This window comes from Falco punctatus, assembly GCF_963210335.1.
Source record: "Falco punctatus genome assembly, chromosome: 1".
Taxonomy (NCBI): Eukaryota; Metazoa; Chordata; class Aves; order Falconiformes; family Falconidae; genus Falco; species Falco punctatus.
In genome coordinates, this window is record NC_137580.1 from 7,411,272 (window position 1) to 7,424,750 (window position 13,479).

The window sequence follows — 13,479 nt, forward strand, 5'->3', positions numbered from 1 at the left end:
GATAAGATGTGGGCCAGCACTGCACGTAGAAAACTTGCATTACCAGCCATGCTTACTCTCTTTACTTCAGACACAATATAATCTACAGTTTGTGTAAGCTAAATGCACTAATAGTTGAAGAGAGCCCGAGGGTAGATGCCAGAGAGCAGAAAGGCGTAAGCGCCTAGAAAGAACACTCAGCCAGTGTAAGAAACAGTGTGGCTTGAGCGCAGTTACATTACGTTGCTAACCAGAATAAAATGGAAAAAAGAGATGCCCTACCTGTGAATAACAAGATGTTTTGTAAGAATGAGAGGATGCCAACCCATAACAGGGAAGCCATAGCTTTAAACACAGCTGACTAAGGAACGTAAAAACTCTCACACCCAAAGAATTTTAAATCTCGCTTTCTTACTTCAGTTATGGTGTGAACATCAATGTGCATGGGCTACCCCTTTCCAGGGCTGTTCTGCGTTCCACAGGTATGCGCTGCAGAAGAAGGGGATTGTATCTAGTTTTATTCTTAACCCTTTACACAAGTTACAGGTAAAACATACCTCCAGGTACCCATTTTCTCACTTTTACGCTGGAAGTTAGCTAGCCCGAAGAACAGTAATAAAAACCCTCCAACATACATACTTTGTCCTAACGTTCAGCACAAACTGAGTTGTAGAACACAAAATCCGAACGTGTTAGCCATTTTGAAAACTCTTGTGTTTCTCATGTCTAAGGCAATACCAGTTTCTCATGGCTGAAGTAACTTTCAGTGCTGTAACTAAGCACTTTGCAGTCTGCCTTCAGCACCAAAGCAGTATTTCTGGTACTACTAATTATGAATTAGCATGTAAAATAAATGCTTCTAAAAGCAAAATCCTTTCTCCTAACATTCTGTGATTCTGCAGCAGGGAAGCCCGAGAGAGAATAAAATTTCTGTACTCCTTTCAGTCAGTATTAAAAAAATAATCTTTTAATTGAGTAGGTTTTGAGTGTTTGAACAATTGATTACATAGGAATACTTAATTACATTTATTAAATTCAGTAAACATCCAATATTAGACACATTAAACAGCAGCTACAACCCTCATATTGGAGTTACTCCATATTTTTTTTCCCCCAGTAGTACCAAAACAGATAAACCAAACCCATACAGATAAGCTTAGGCCTCATTATGAAGGAAAATTAGAATTTCCCTTTTTAAAATAAACACTGAATGATCCAAAAATTTTAAATTCCTGTTTCTCATACCATATTATTTAAAAAAAAAAAAAAAAAAAAGAAGTCTACAGATAATAGTCAACACCCAAGGAGCCAGTTTCCTCCTCTTTACTTAACACCGGTTGCTCAGCACAGCGCATTCATTCTCTCAAATGACAACGGAAGTGTAAACTATCGTTCTTAGTATTTCCTTCTTGTAGTAAAGTTAAGAAAAGCTGTGCATATTTCAGCTCTGTGCAGGTTATCTTTCTTGCTACAAAAAGGCATTCAGCAAAACAGCAGAAGAAAAATTGCACATCTGGTTCACTGTAATTCAAGTAACAGCCATGGAGGCTGTGATCTTCAATGGCTCTTAACCAACTCAAATACCCAAATCCCACATAAACTGCTTGTGAAGTAGGCACCTACCTTCCTGTACCATTCTGTCACATTTCATTTGAAATCCTGGAGAAGATTTACTGATCCTTAACAGTTTGCAAAGTCAGACATTTTGTATTAATCAGTGCATACAGGCTAGCAAACTGAACTTCGGAAGGTTCACTTAATTAGCGATGTTTCCATACAAAGTGCATGCAGCTCAACTAATCTTGTAGTCACAAAAGAGTTACTAATCCTGATTCACAGAATCAAGACAATATTTCTTTTACTTCTTTCTGGAAAGGATGCACATAACCTGTGACCTTCACAGCTGCATTCAGTACACAGGTGATCATTTAAACTGTACGCACATCAAATGTGCTGTTGTGTTGATCTAACTTGTTCACGTCCCTCCCTCTGCTGCTAGGAAAGCAGACTACAAAAGCCCTAGTGCAGCAGGTGTAATCATGTATTAGGATATGACAAGTTTTGTGTTCTGTCAATATGTAAGTATAGGTGTACAGCTCTTAGCATACAGCCAACAAGGTCAGTGGTTAGGTACTCCTCATTAAAAAGCAGTAGTAAACTTCAGTGTTATTTCTGGTTGGCTTTACTTTTAACTACATATTTAACAATTCTCTTCTTGCATCCTTCCGTATCTGACAGAAAATGCAATTAGTCTCTTGTATACTATCTCCAAGAGTAAAAGAGAGACTACAACCACCCCACAGATTAAGCTAAATGCCCAACGCGGTCCCAGGTGAGTGTATATTTGGCTCACAAAAACAGGCCCGAGAATTCGTGCTCCACTTCCAGAGGCAGTTAACCATCCCATGTAGACACCCTGCAGAAAATCAAAAGCTTACGTTAGCGATCAAGAAATCATTTGGCTTGCCAGTAATTCCCACCAATTATCCTCATTAGAAAATTTACAAGTATCTAAGCAATTGCCTATCTTTCTTAACTCGTTAAGGTACTCAGTACTTTGTTTCCAAGAGTACTGCTCAGCTTCTCTAAGCATTAATTTGAGGGCTCCACTGAGCTACATCCCCCATCGCTTTCTAATAAAATGGCATTCTGGCTCAAAGCATCTAGTCTCTCACAGCAAAATGTAACACGGAAAAAATTAGATAAGTGGTGGAAAAGGAAGAAAATTTTTTGTTAAGCAGTAATATCAGCATGCTGTGTGTTTCACATTGTAAAGTGTCAGTAACTGGAGCTATCATAGTGTTTGCAGCCTTTATACAATATACACAGGAAGAGGAACATTATTATGTACTAATACACCAAATATATAATTGTATTGGTTGTTACAAAAATGACCCTTCCAGAACAGTCGTGAAATCCACAAGCTTTGGATTTCAGAGTTGTTCTGAAATTTTCACTCTGGAAGATTCGCCGTAAGTTGTAGTCCAAGCCTTGCTTTCTAATTCCGCCAGGGACTTAACTTGGATTTTAAAAAAGATTACAGTTTCTGGAAACTTCTGCCGCAATTGAAGCGTACTATTATTTGGCTGGTGACAAAAGGAATTTTAGCTAGATCCCTCATTCTAATAAAGCGGGTGCAAGTCTTGGAGAGCAAAGGAAATATAAACTGTTAAGACACCATGCTCACCTGAGGTTTTGGTCCTAGAATTTTTGAGTATAAAGTGTAGGACATGACATTACAGACTGGATAGCCCAACCCGATTAGTATGTCAGAGCTGATATACTGAGCCAGGTAGATCATAGGAGTATTCAGGCACCAGGACTGTGTGACAGGGCAGCCGGTGGGTTCTGCTGTGTGGTTGGACGGAAGCTGCATTGCTTGCAAACTCCAGAAAGGCATTAACATTTCAGTGGAAGTTGTCCTAGGAATGGAGTTATTCTTTATTTCTGTAAAATTAAGTTATGCATACTATTAAGAAAAGAACACGAAAAAAGCTTTCAAAAAATCCACGATGATGATAGTTCAGTACGACTTGATTTATACCTTGCCACTGGATATTTGGTAGTTTTTTCCCCCAAGGCAGTAAGATAAAGAATCCAACCAAGACAATCAGTAAGCCTCCATGGAGTATGGCACGCTCACCAGTCCTATCAAACAATGACATTACAATTAAATACATCAATTAATTAAAGTAAAATGTATGAAGGTGCTAACGACATAGCCCATTAGTTTCTGGAAACAATGCCTGACCAAAACACCTGGAAGACAACTGCAAAATCACAGTAACTTAAAACCTGTTTTTCTTGCGATTGAAGGGTAAAATACAGACAAGGAAGGGGGTTACGTTAACAGAGTAAAGAATGACAACAGCATCACGGCTGTGTCAAAACTGGAAGTACTTTATTATCGTAGTAAACCAAAAATCATTAAAAAGTAAAAGATTTGAGTAATGCAGATTTGGCCTTGCCAAATGTGAAGTGTTTTCACACTTAGTTAACATCAGTAACAACATTCCCATAAACTCCAAACCCCTACCTTTTAGATAGTGCTTTAACCACCATGAAAACAATAACCGATTCAACACCAACCACACTAAGGATTATTCCATTGTAAAAAACAGCCTCTTTCCTGGTCCAGGAATACATATCCATCGTCAGTGGAGTAGCTATACTAAATTGACAGAACGACATTACATTAATTAAAAAAGACCTTCTTCTATACAGTCATTTCCATACATATATTGTCTCAAACATCAAACACAGTGGTATAGAAGCCTTTCCTCCTGACAGGCGTATCAGAAAACACAGGCTAGTCATAAACTAATTCTGTGATGCATCATTTATTAAAACTAAATCCACTAGACAAAATTCACAACTGCATTACACCAGCCAAACTCTGAAGCATCGTTAATCCCTTCCTCATAGTGGAGGAAGAGATGGTGGAGTCAAAGTAAGAGTAACGGAGCAGGTGGGGAAAAAAAAAAATCAGGCCCTTGAATGTAAAAATAATAAACATTTTATACTGTTTCAGTTTTTGCAACCAACCAGTCTCTAGGAACCCAGTTTTCTAAAAATAATGCGTTGAAGACAGAGGCATATTAGCTACATTAGAGATCAAAAAGCTTACTCAAAGTATTTTGTAAGTTATAAAGTTTGTAAGTTAAAAAAATGAAGTACCCCTCAGCCTGAAGTTTTGCTTATTCTCTTACACACAGAAAATTTGGGAGTGAATAACACACCTCTTTAGGTAAACTAAACAGTCGTGTAAAATAGTGTATTTAAGAATAAGCATTAGCTATCTCAAACAATTGTGTTAGTCATTACTGAAATAAGAGCTTTACTAGAGCTTTTGGAGCTGAACAGAACCATGCTAAGAAATTACACAAAATTAAAATAAAAAGTATAGAACAAGGTACTCAACTGAACAGAGTTTTCTCTGAATATTTCAGGTAGCTTCCCCCCCCCCCAACACTTCATAAGTTGAGGATATGGGTTTGCATCCATTCAAAAGCCTTTACATAAATGTTTCACATACCACAAACTGTATGCTACATAATTTTAGTTATTACTGACCTTTAATTCCTTACTTTATATCAGTACACATCAATTTGATTGCATATGGGTTTTGACTTCTATTTATGAAGAGTACAGTTAAGAAAATGAGTACAACAGAAAGGACTTTATATGCACATCCAGCCTAATTACATTACACGTCTAAGTATTTTGAGAGAAAATAGACAAACTTACGTTTCAAAGACAGCAAATACAAACAAGATGACAAAGAAAAGAACATTGATTGCTACCACAGCAACATGGTCAATGTTTCCTTCTGCCTCCTGATCCTGAACACTTTCTGCAACAAAACAAAAGAATAATCTAAACTTGCCAACTGAGCTTTTTTTACACCACTACAAATTACAAACAGTAGTGATTTCCTTACTCTGGTAAGTATTTAGCATGCAGGTTGATGGGTGACTAGGCAGCTGTATTTTGACAATCTAAGCATAATGTTTTTAAATTGAAATGGAATTGTTGAAACTTCAGTTCCTCTGACAATGAGGGAAAATTATTTCCAAATTGGTTATAACACCTGTTTTCCGAATGTAATGCTGGGACCGACAAAGCCCCGAGTGACAGCAAAATAAGCAAACTTTAAATAATCTTAACAATGGAAACCAAAACACTTTCTGTTCCTCTTGCAAGATCAAAAGTACACAGTAGAATTCTCCACACTACCACAGAGCCTTTGTTCCTCTAACCTGGGCATGGTGTTTTCACACACAAAACACCCGTGTGAGGTATGCACAAATAGCTCCCTTTTTAAACAGAAAACTAATACAATACTGAAACTGGCAACTTCCATAGATTTTAAGAGGTTTAAGATGACCTTTCATATACTTTTTATTCTTCAAGTGAAAGGGATACTCACAATGTTTTTAAAAAATTTGAACCGCATACAGTATGCATATATATAGGTTATATATGAAGGTATATAGTTGAACATAAACTGTTGCACTGTATGGGGCAACTACTGTACTTTAGTCTCAACAACCAAATTTACTTATACAACATACATCTTCTAATAAGATGCTGTATGTGAAAGCTGAAATGCAACAACAATATTGCTCAGCATGATACAGAACGAAAGAGAAGTATGACTGCAGAGTAGAAGTTAAGGGAGATTTTTTTTTTTTTAACGTTCATGTTCACTTCATCCTGCCCCTTGGAAGAGACAGTTCCAGGGTGAAAATCTGGAAGGATCCATACTTTTTTTTTTCCTTCTTCGCTACCAGACAGCAGTATGGACACAGCATGGACATGAGGCAGTTAGAAAGAGATGTAGCCTACTTTCCACTTATTGATCTGTTCCAAATTCATCAGACTTTAGAATACTTCCAAAGGCTTGCATGTAGGAAGAAAATACTTCAAAATTATAATCACAGAATAAGTTTTCAAGAAAACACAGGTACCTTCTTCTTCACAATTGATACTTTTGCATTGCCGTCCCAAGTCATCCACTCGATGCTCTCTAGAAATTTAGAAGTTTCATTAATACCCATATTTATTTGATCTACTATTGAGTCAAGTTTCTATTAAAATAATTCTAAATTACATTATCTTACATTCTAAGTATTCACAGCTCCTTCAAACATCATCTGTGCAGTCTGCATTTGACACAACCATGTTCAAGAAAGAAAATATCCTAGCGGGAGAATATCATATATCTGTGTGCATATCTCCCCTCCCCTCACTCCCACCAACGGGATAATGTATAAAAATCCCCCCTCAAGATTCCTAAAGGAAAGACACAGAGTGAGAACCCTACAGACAAGCTAACCTTATTTCTCTTTAGAGAAAAAACATGGGCAGAAATCATCAACATCAAAAATATATCAAGGCTAAGCTACTAATCTAACAGCTCTAACTTTTTCCATCAATTTACATTCTAGCCATAATATCACTGTGATTAATTAATGAGAATAACGAAAAAGATAGGTATTAAAGAAGGTAGAAACCCTGAAAAATAAATAACAGCTTATAGTTTCAGCACCCCAGATTTCAGGCTCATTAGTCCTCCTTGCGAGCAGCATATTGTAACAAGCCACCCACTAAAAAAAAAGTAGGATATTTCTCTGTTTTCACTTGATTACCTGAATATGGCAAAGAAGAGAATAATATTAATAACTCCTAAAAGAGCTCCAAATAAAACCGGAGCCGTATACATGTTCAGCTGAAGATGAACCAATTTCCATGTTACTCCTTCTTCTCCAATAAGTGTAAAACACGTCTGAAAAACTTAAAAACACAAATGTATTAGGAAAATCTTGAGAATAATTAAGAAAATATTAGAACACATATAGAATAAACATATAACACTGGATAAGCAAAGTTCTTCTAATTGCTAAGTAAAATTTAAATATTGTACCTGTCCAACCTTTTACATTCTGAGCATCTGATTCTAAATAAACTGATTGATACCAGTAGGATCTCAACTATCCGGAAAACTACTTGGTTACATACAAATACACTGTATAAATAACAGCATGACACTTAAAAGAACTGGAACTGAATTCTGAGTGTACCAATGGTTAATTTTCTTGGCCACGTGCAGGCAGCTGATTTACTCTTTTTCCTCTTCCTCCTACACGGAAAACCTTGCTCCTGAGACTGGACTAGGAAACAGACAGAGAGTCCCTATCAAATTAGGAAAGGGAATTACCTACGCTTGTACTCTATGCAAATCTCACAAAGAACGCAGATATTTTTTTTTTTGTAGACCCCTTAATGCTCTATCAACAGCACTAGTAATAATCAACTGGAGAAAAAAAACTTTCAGCCCTAAACATTCACCTCATTATATTACCATACACAGAGCACTTCAGCTCTACTACTAATCGGATAATCTTAATCTCCAGCTATAGAAGACAAGTAATCGGTAGAGGCTGTTTAGGACAAAATTGCTGGTCTCTCTCTACAACAGAAGGCAAGTCTAACACACTTTTCCTCCCACAAAGCAGATAGCGCACCTCAGGAGCCACAGAAATGCCTGGTCGAACAAACACCCCTCGAGCTCTTTGTTCCCTTAGCTCCCTGTAAATCCTGTGCTATGTCTTAAAATTTTGGCCAATATGAAGATTTGGTTATCATCATTACAAGATCAGAAAGATCTGTTGGGTGTTATTTTCTACAACACGTGAGGCAAGGTGAAATTTTCAGTCGTTTTGGAAAGGTGGAAATTTTTGCCCTAGTACACTAATGTTAAATTCTCTTCTCCATGAATAAAGTGCAAATGGTCTATTTAGTGGGTACTGGTACAAGAGAGCATCTTGGAACTTGTTTTTCCTGCAGCAAGCAGTACAAACCCGGTAGTTTTTAACTACAATTAGAATTTCTTTGGACTAGAATACTTAATTTATATTGGCAAACATAAGTATATATGAGCATATCCCATTTATTCAATTTTGATACCACTGACAACCTATGCCTTAAAATCCCCAACATGCATCTGCAGAGACTTCCTACTTCCAAAGCTCAATTCCATCCTAAAAAAGTATTACGGAAGTGAGGAAAGAATATAAGCTTTACCTGGTCCTAATATGAATCCAACTGCCTGGCAGGCACTGGTATTGGCCATGGCACTTGTTCTTTCTGTAAGCGAAGTGGCACCTGCAATATACGATCGAACTACAGCCACATTTCCTTAAAAAAAAAACACACCAAGAAAGTGTTCATGGAAATACCAAGTTATATTCTTAAATTATCCAGTTATATTTATTTTAGGTTTTTTCCCCCTTACTTTGCACAAAAATAAACCCGAGCACTCCCTCTAGCATTTATAGACAACTGCACAATTACACAATTTTATTATAAACTTATATTGGCTGACTCTTTGCTTTTTTATGTAGTAAATTTATCATTGACATAATAATGGTAAATCTGGTACTAATATATAATAACTATCTTACATAAGACACAGAATTCAGTAAGTTTCAGAAATGTATATTCTGCTGTGGTTACCTGCTCCAAATCCCACAAGAGCACGTGCAGTCAGCATATAGTATTTGTTGTGTGAATGAGGTACGTGGACGTAGGCATAAAGACAATTAGCAGCTACTGAAATAGCAGTTGAAACAACGAGAGGTTCTCTCCTTGGCCTGTAATTGGACCACAAACCAAACAGGGGAGAGGCAACCATCTGGCCAATGCTATAGGAAGCTATAATCCAGCCCAAGAAACTTCCATCTGCTGTCGGATCAATCTGCAGAAATAAGTTAATCAATTCCACAAGTAAAGTATTACAGTATTGTACAGTATCAACAAAACCATTTTATAATTGGTACCTGAAATACCTGAGACTCTGCACTGTAATTCTGAGGGTGCAGTGTTAAACCTAAGTGATCACCAAACAAGTTAGTGCGTCTGCATGGCATTGTTTGCTGTTGAATATAAACGCACCATTCTGGGGCTCAGAAGCAGTTCTTTTCACATAGTACTTTGTCTGGGGCAATAAACCTTGGGTACCTGTCTCCAGCAAAGCACCAAACCAATAAAAAGTGCTTTGCTTCCGAGATTGGAAATGGCTCACTTGCAGCAAATTCTAAGAGTTTTCATATGGCACTAGATGTAACTTAAGCAGTACAGTAGACAATCTACCTGCCAGGAGCAAGGAATCACTTAAGTCATCTCTCCACATGCTTGTCCTGATTTACAAGGCTGAGGATGCATTTTCTTTTCTTCCCCAAGAATTCAGCACCAGCCTCAACTTTAACGATACCACTAGGACCCTGCTCAGGATATGTTCTTCCAGATTTGCATTTGAAACTGCCTTCTAGAATTCCAGTAGCAGTAAAATCCTAGCATGGATTAAATTAAAAGTTTTAGAGATCTTTTCTGCCATGATTAACAAGAATGTAACAAAGAGGGGGAAAAAACACAAACAAACTAAAAACACTATCCATGAACACAAGCAATTCCTTGTTGAGAGTATCAAGAAGGTCTACATGCAACAATCTGACATTTACAGAGCAACTTCCTACCCTCAGCTTGCCTTTTTTTTTTTCCCACCCCAAAATGCAGACAAGCCTTGCGTATTACGTTTTAACACTACAAATGCATTCCGATAAAGGGATTTCTACTGCTTCCTTGTCCATAACAACAGTGAAACTATATTGGAAAACCAAACATTTCTGGATTGTGATGTACCTTTATCAATTCAGGATATCAACTGACAGATGTTACATGAAATAGTGAAAGCTAAGTGGATGGCAAAATAAAAGCCTTTTCCCTTTACTGTCTCTTTTCCTAAATAAAACACCATTTTTTGTATAACATACTTTTCAAGCAGGACTTTTCTGTTCTCATTAATTTTAAAATAAAACACATTTACAAACCTTTTGGAGATATGGCCACACAGACATAATTACAATTGAGAAACCTGCAATGCAGTAAAAATATAACTGAAGTTATTTTGTCATGTTTATCAGTAATTTGCTCTTACTGAAACAGTTATTACAGGTTCATTCTTCTACTCCTAAGTGTATTATAGCCTAAAACTGTGCATCAGTCTGTCATCTGAAAAAACTATGTATTATGTGCATTTTTAAAAAGTGATAATTCCTCCTAGCAGGAGGAACTGTTTTTAAAAGGAGATTTTATAGGTGCGTACACACCAAATAAAAAACTCCTATAAAAAGAATACTGATGTGCCAAGCAAACTGCATGGGTTTTTCCCTCCCAGTTGAAAGACAACAAGGTCCTTGGAGCAAAAAGAATTTCTTGATATACCGATATATTTGTTTTCCTTTATCAAAGAAATTTTAATTAATCAAATAAAAAAAAAATCACTGAAGAATCCTACAATTTTCAAGATCATTTCTAGGCCCACAGAAAATCACCAAAAGTCAAAAACCAACAGAAGTCTTGTTTCCAGGAGCAGTTATTTAGGAATCAAACAATTTGCAATCAAAAGTAATTTGTTCTCCAGTGGAGATGCAAAATCCCATAGGAAAAAACAAGCTCTAATACACTTTTTGAAATAGATAACACACATTCCCACAAAGATCTTACCTCTTAAGAACTCTGCATTATTTCTATTTCCATTCCCCAGAAGTTTCACTTGGATGACCTAAGTGTGACCTTTGCCTTCTTTGGTTCTGAGCAATAACCTTACTCTGCCACTACCTTTTACCCTGAACTACTACAAAGCCATAAAATAAAGATTTAAGTAACATGTCATTTAGTCTCAAAACAGAGCATTGTTTAAGTTGTCTTATTAAATGTAACTTTCTGTTTGATTTGCTAGTCCTATCTTCTCTTTTGAAGAATCAGAAAACGTACCTTTTAAGGTTATAAAAGAACAGTAGTATTAAAGGAGCAATGTAGTTGAATTCTAGAAAACTCCATAATTTTCAACCCAAAATATATTAAGGAAATAACATTGAAATCCACCTGTGTTTACTCACCTACACTACTCAGAAACATAGTAAGATACATAATCCAGATGGACCGCCACCTGCTCTTATAATGCTCTTGTGTTTCCACAGCATCCCTGTTTTTGAACCAAAAGTCGAGAGAGAAAGAAATCATTATTAGATTCTCTTCTAGTTGTTCCCACAGGACACAGAAAACATTTTTCACAGACTTCTCAATACAGTTGTGTAAACTGTTATGCAGGAATGGACTTCCACACAGCGAAGAACACAAAAATATTTTAGAAGCAAGCTAATTTTTCACTGGAAAATACTACATTGACAAATCAAAAATCTAACAGAAACGCTATTACTGTACCACTGCATTCAAAGTTACATAAAGAGATCTTTATCTAGAGTTCTTCAATTCCACAATCTCTTTGTATAGACACTTTGGAGCATTAAAGAGATCATGTAAAGGCTTTAAGGAGTGCCTATTAAACCATAAAAACCCAGACACCTTCTCAGAACGCTGACTTTAAAGCAAAAAAATATCCAAACCTGAAATACTATTGATTTGACTAAAAGGTATGGGCTGCCTATTCTTACCATGAAAAAGTAACAATACAATGTAAAAGAAGCATGTAAAAGGTACTGCCATAGATTGTAAGGGCTGCAAAAAAAAAAAAAAAAAAAAAAGAGAAAAGTTACAAACTGTGTGAGCAGTAAATTATTTTTCTAGAATTCATAAGTACCATCTGAGACCCAAGTACTTTTTCAGAAGCAAAGGCATTCCAGGGTTCTTCACTGGTTTTGAAGTGTTATGAACAAAATAATCTCTGTCCAAAAGGTACAGACCTCGGTTATACATGCCTGAACATAATATATAAACATTGTTTATATATGTCGTACACGGACACGAACTTAGGCATGAACATAATTTATAAACATTGTTTATATACGTCGTACGTGGACTTAGGCACAAGCCCAATTTTAAAGCTAATACAGCTATTCCACAGCACGAATTGCACATTTATTTCTTCAGAAACGTTTATACCGTTGAAGTGCCTCGGTTCAATGATACTTTAACCCCATAAACGATGTTCCTACATGTAATTTGTTATCTTATTGCCCATCATGATAGAAAAAAGCGAGTCAAACCCTGGTACACGCTGCGCCTATGCTACGCTTGGCGACTTTCAGGGGTTTAGGTAAATCGAGCAGCGAGTGCTCTGGTTTTAGGCAAATCGAGCAGCGAGCACTCTGCCAGAGCGCCTTGGGCCGAGCGGGCGGCAGCGGCAGCAGCGGCGGCAGCATTAGCCGCCCTACAGGTCCAGGCCGCTGTCGCTGTCCTGACAGGAAGGAAACAAGCCGGTGACCAGCTGCTGCCCAGCACAGGAGTGCTACCGAGCACCCAGGCTCCAGCACCGCCATAACCGATCGTTACGCTTTTTAGACACCTCCCCAGCGAGGGCGTTTGTTTTCTTACAGCAGCGGCCCCTGCCGAGCGCGGCCCGGGCTGAGGAGCCGCCGCGGCCCCAGAGGCTCGGTCCGGACCCCCCGCGCCGGCTGCCGGCGCCTTCCCTCGGGCTCGGGCTCTCCCTGCGGGGCAAGGCACCCGCGCAGGGGGGAGAGGGACCCGTCACCCACGGGTGGCTCCTGCAGCGACTCGTGGGGGTGTCGCCTCAGCCCCCCCCGAGCAGGGAGGGACGGGAGGCGCCTGTTGGCGCAGCTCCTGCCCGCCCGCGGCGCCGGGAGCGCCTCAGCAAGGAGGGGCGCGGGAAGGAACAAGCCCCTACCTGCCCTCCTCCTCCGCCTCTCCGGCACTCAGCAAAGGCTCCTGTCCCTCAGCAGCCACCTCCGGGCTGGACAGCGCGGCCGCCATACCCAGCCGGGGCAGCTTCCGAGCCCTGGTAGCGCCGGGATCCACCCCCGGTCCCCGCCGGCCGGCCGGCCGGCCTTCCCGCCCGCCGCCGCCACCAGAGGGCGGCCGTGACACCGGTGGGCGCTACCGGCCGGGCGCGAGGGGCCCCGCCGCCGCCAACGGCCGCCGAGCCGGCCGGGAGTGACACGGGGCGGGGCGGGGCGGGGC

At 39.0% G+C, this 13,479-nt stretch overlaps 1 protein-coding gene across 2 annotated transcripts; it reads right to left on the bottom strand.

The window, feature by feature from the left end:
- Positions 1-924: 924 nt before the first annotated feature.
- On the bottom strand, positions 925-13,477 carry MFSD8 (major facilitator superfamily domain containing 8). 2 transcript variants are annotated; one of them, XM_080390188.1, is made up of 12 exons: positions 13,187-13,474; positions 11,442-11,527; positions 10,371-10,414; positions 8,998-9,238; positions 8,566-8,679; positions 7,131-7,275; positions 6,450-6,508; positions 5,227-5,332; positions 4,016-4,150; positions 3,524-3,627; positions 3,167-3,426; positions 925-2,395 (listed from the first exon to the last, which is right to left on the bottom strand). In XM_080390188.1, the coding sequence occupies exons 1-12, from the start codon at positions 13,270-13,272 to the stop codon at positions 2,180-2,182; spliced, it is 1,596 nt and encodes a 531-aa protein (XP_080246314.1). In that variant the 5' UTR covers positions 13,273-13,474; the 3' UTR covers positions 925-2,179. The 2 variants fall into 2 exon arrangements, with proteins under 2 accessions (XP_080246314.1, XP_080246315.1); XM_080390189.1 differs by lacking the exon at positions 925-2,395 and having other exon boundaries at positions 3,317-3,448; positions 13,187-13,477.
- Between the last annotated feature and the right edge of the window lie 2 nt (positions 13,478-13,479).

Coding starts and splice junctions, on each gene's coding strand:
- MFSD8 (XM_080390188.1), bottom strand. CDS start 13,272: ATGGCGGCCGCGCTGTCCAGCCCGGAGGTGGCTGCTGAGGGACAGGAG. Junction 5,333..6,449: donor TATCAATTGTGAAGAAGAAG/GTACCTGTGTTT, acceptor GTTTTGTTGCAG/AAAGTGTTCAGGATCAGGAG. Junction 4,151..5,226: donor GTATTTGCTGTCTTTGAAAC/GTAAGTTTGTCT, acceptor CTGTCAATTTAG/TATAGCTACTCCACTGACGA.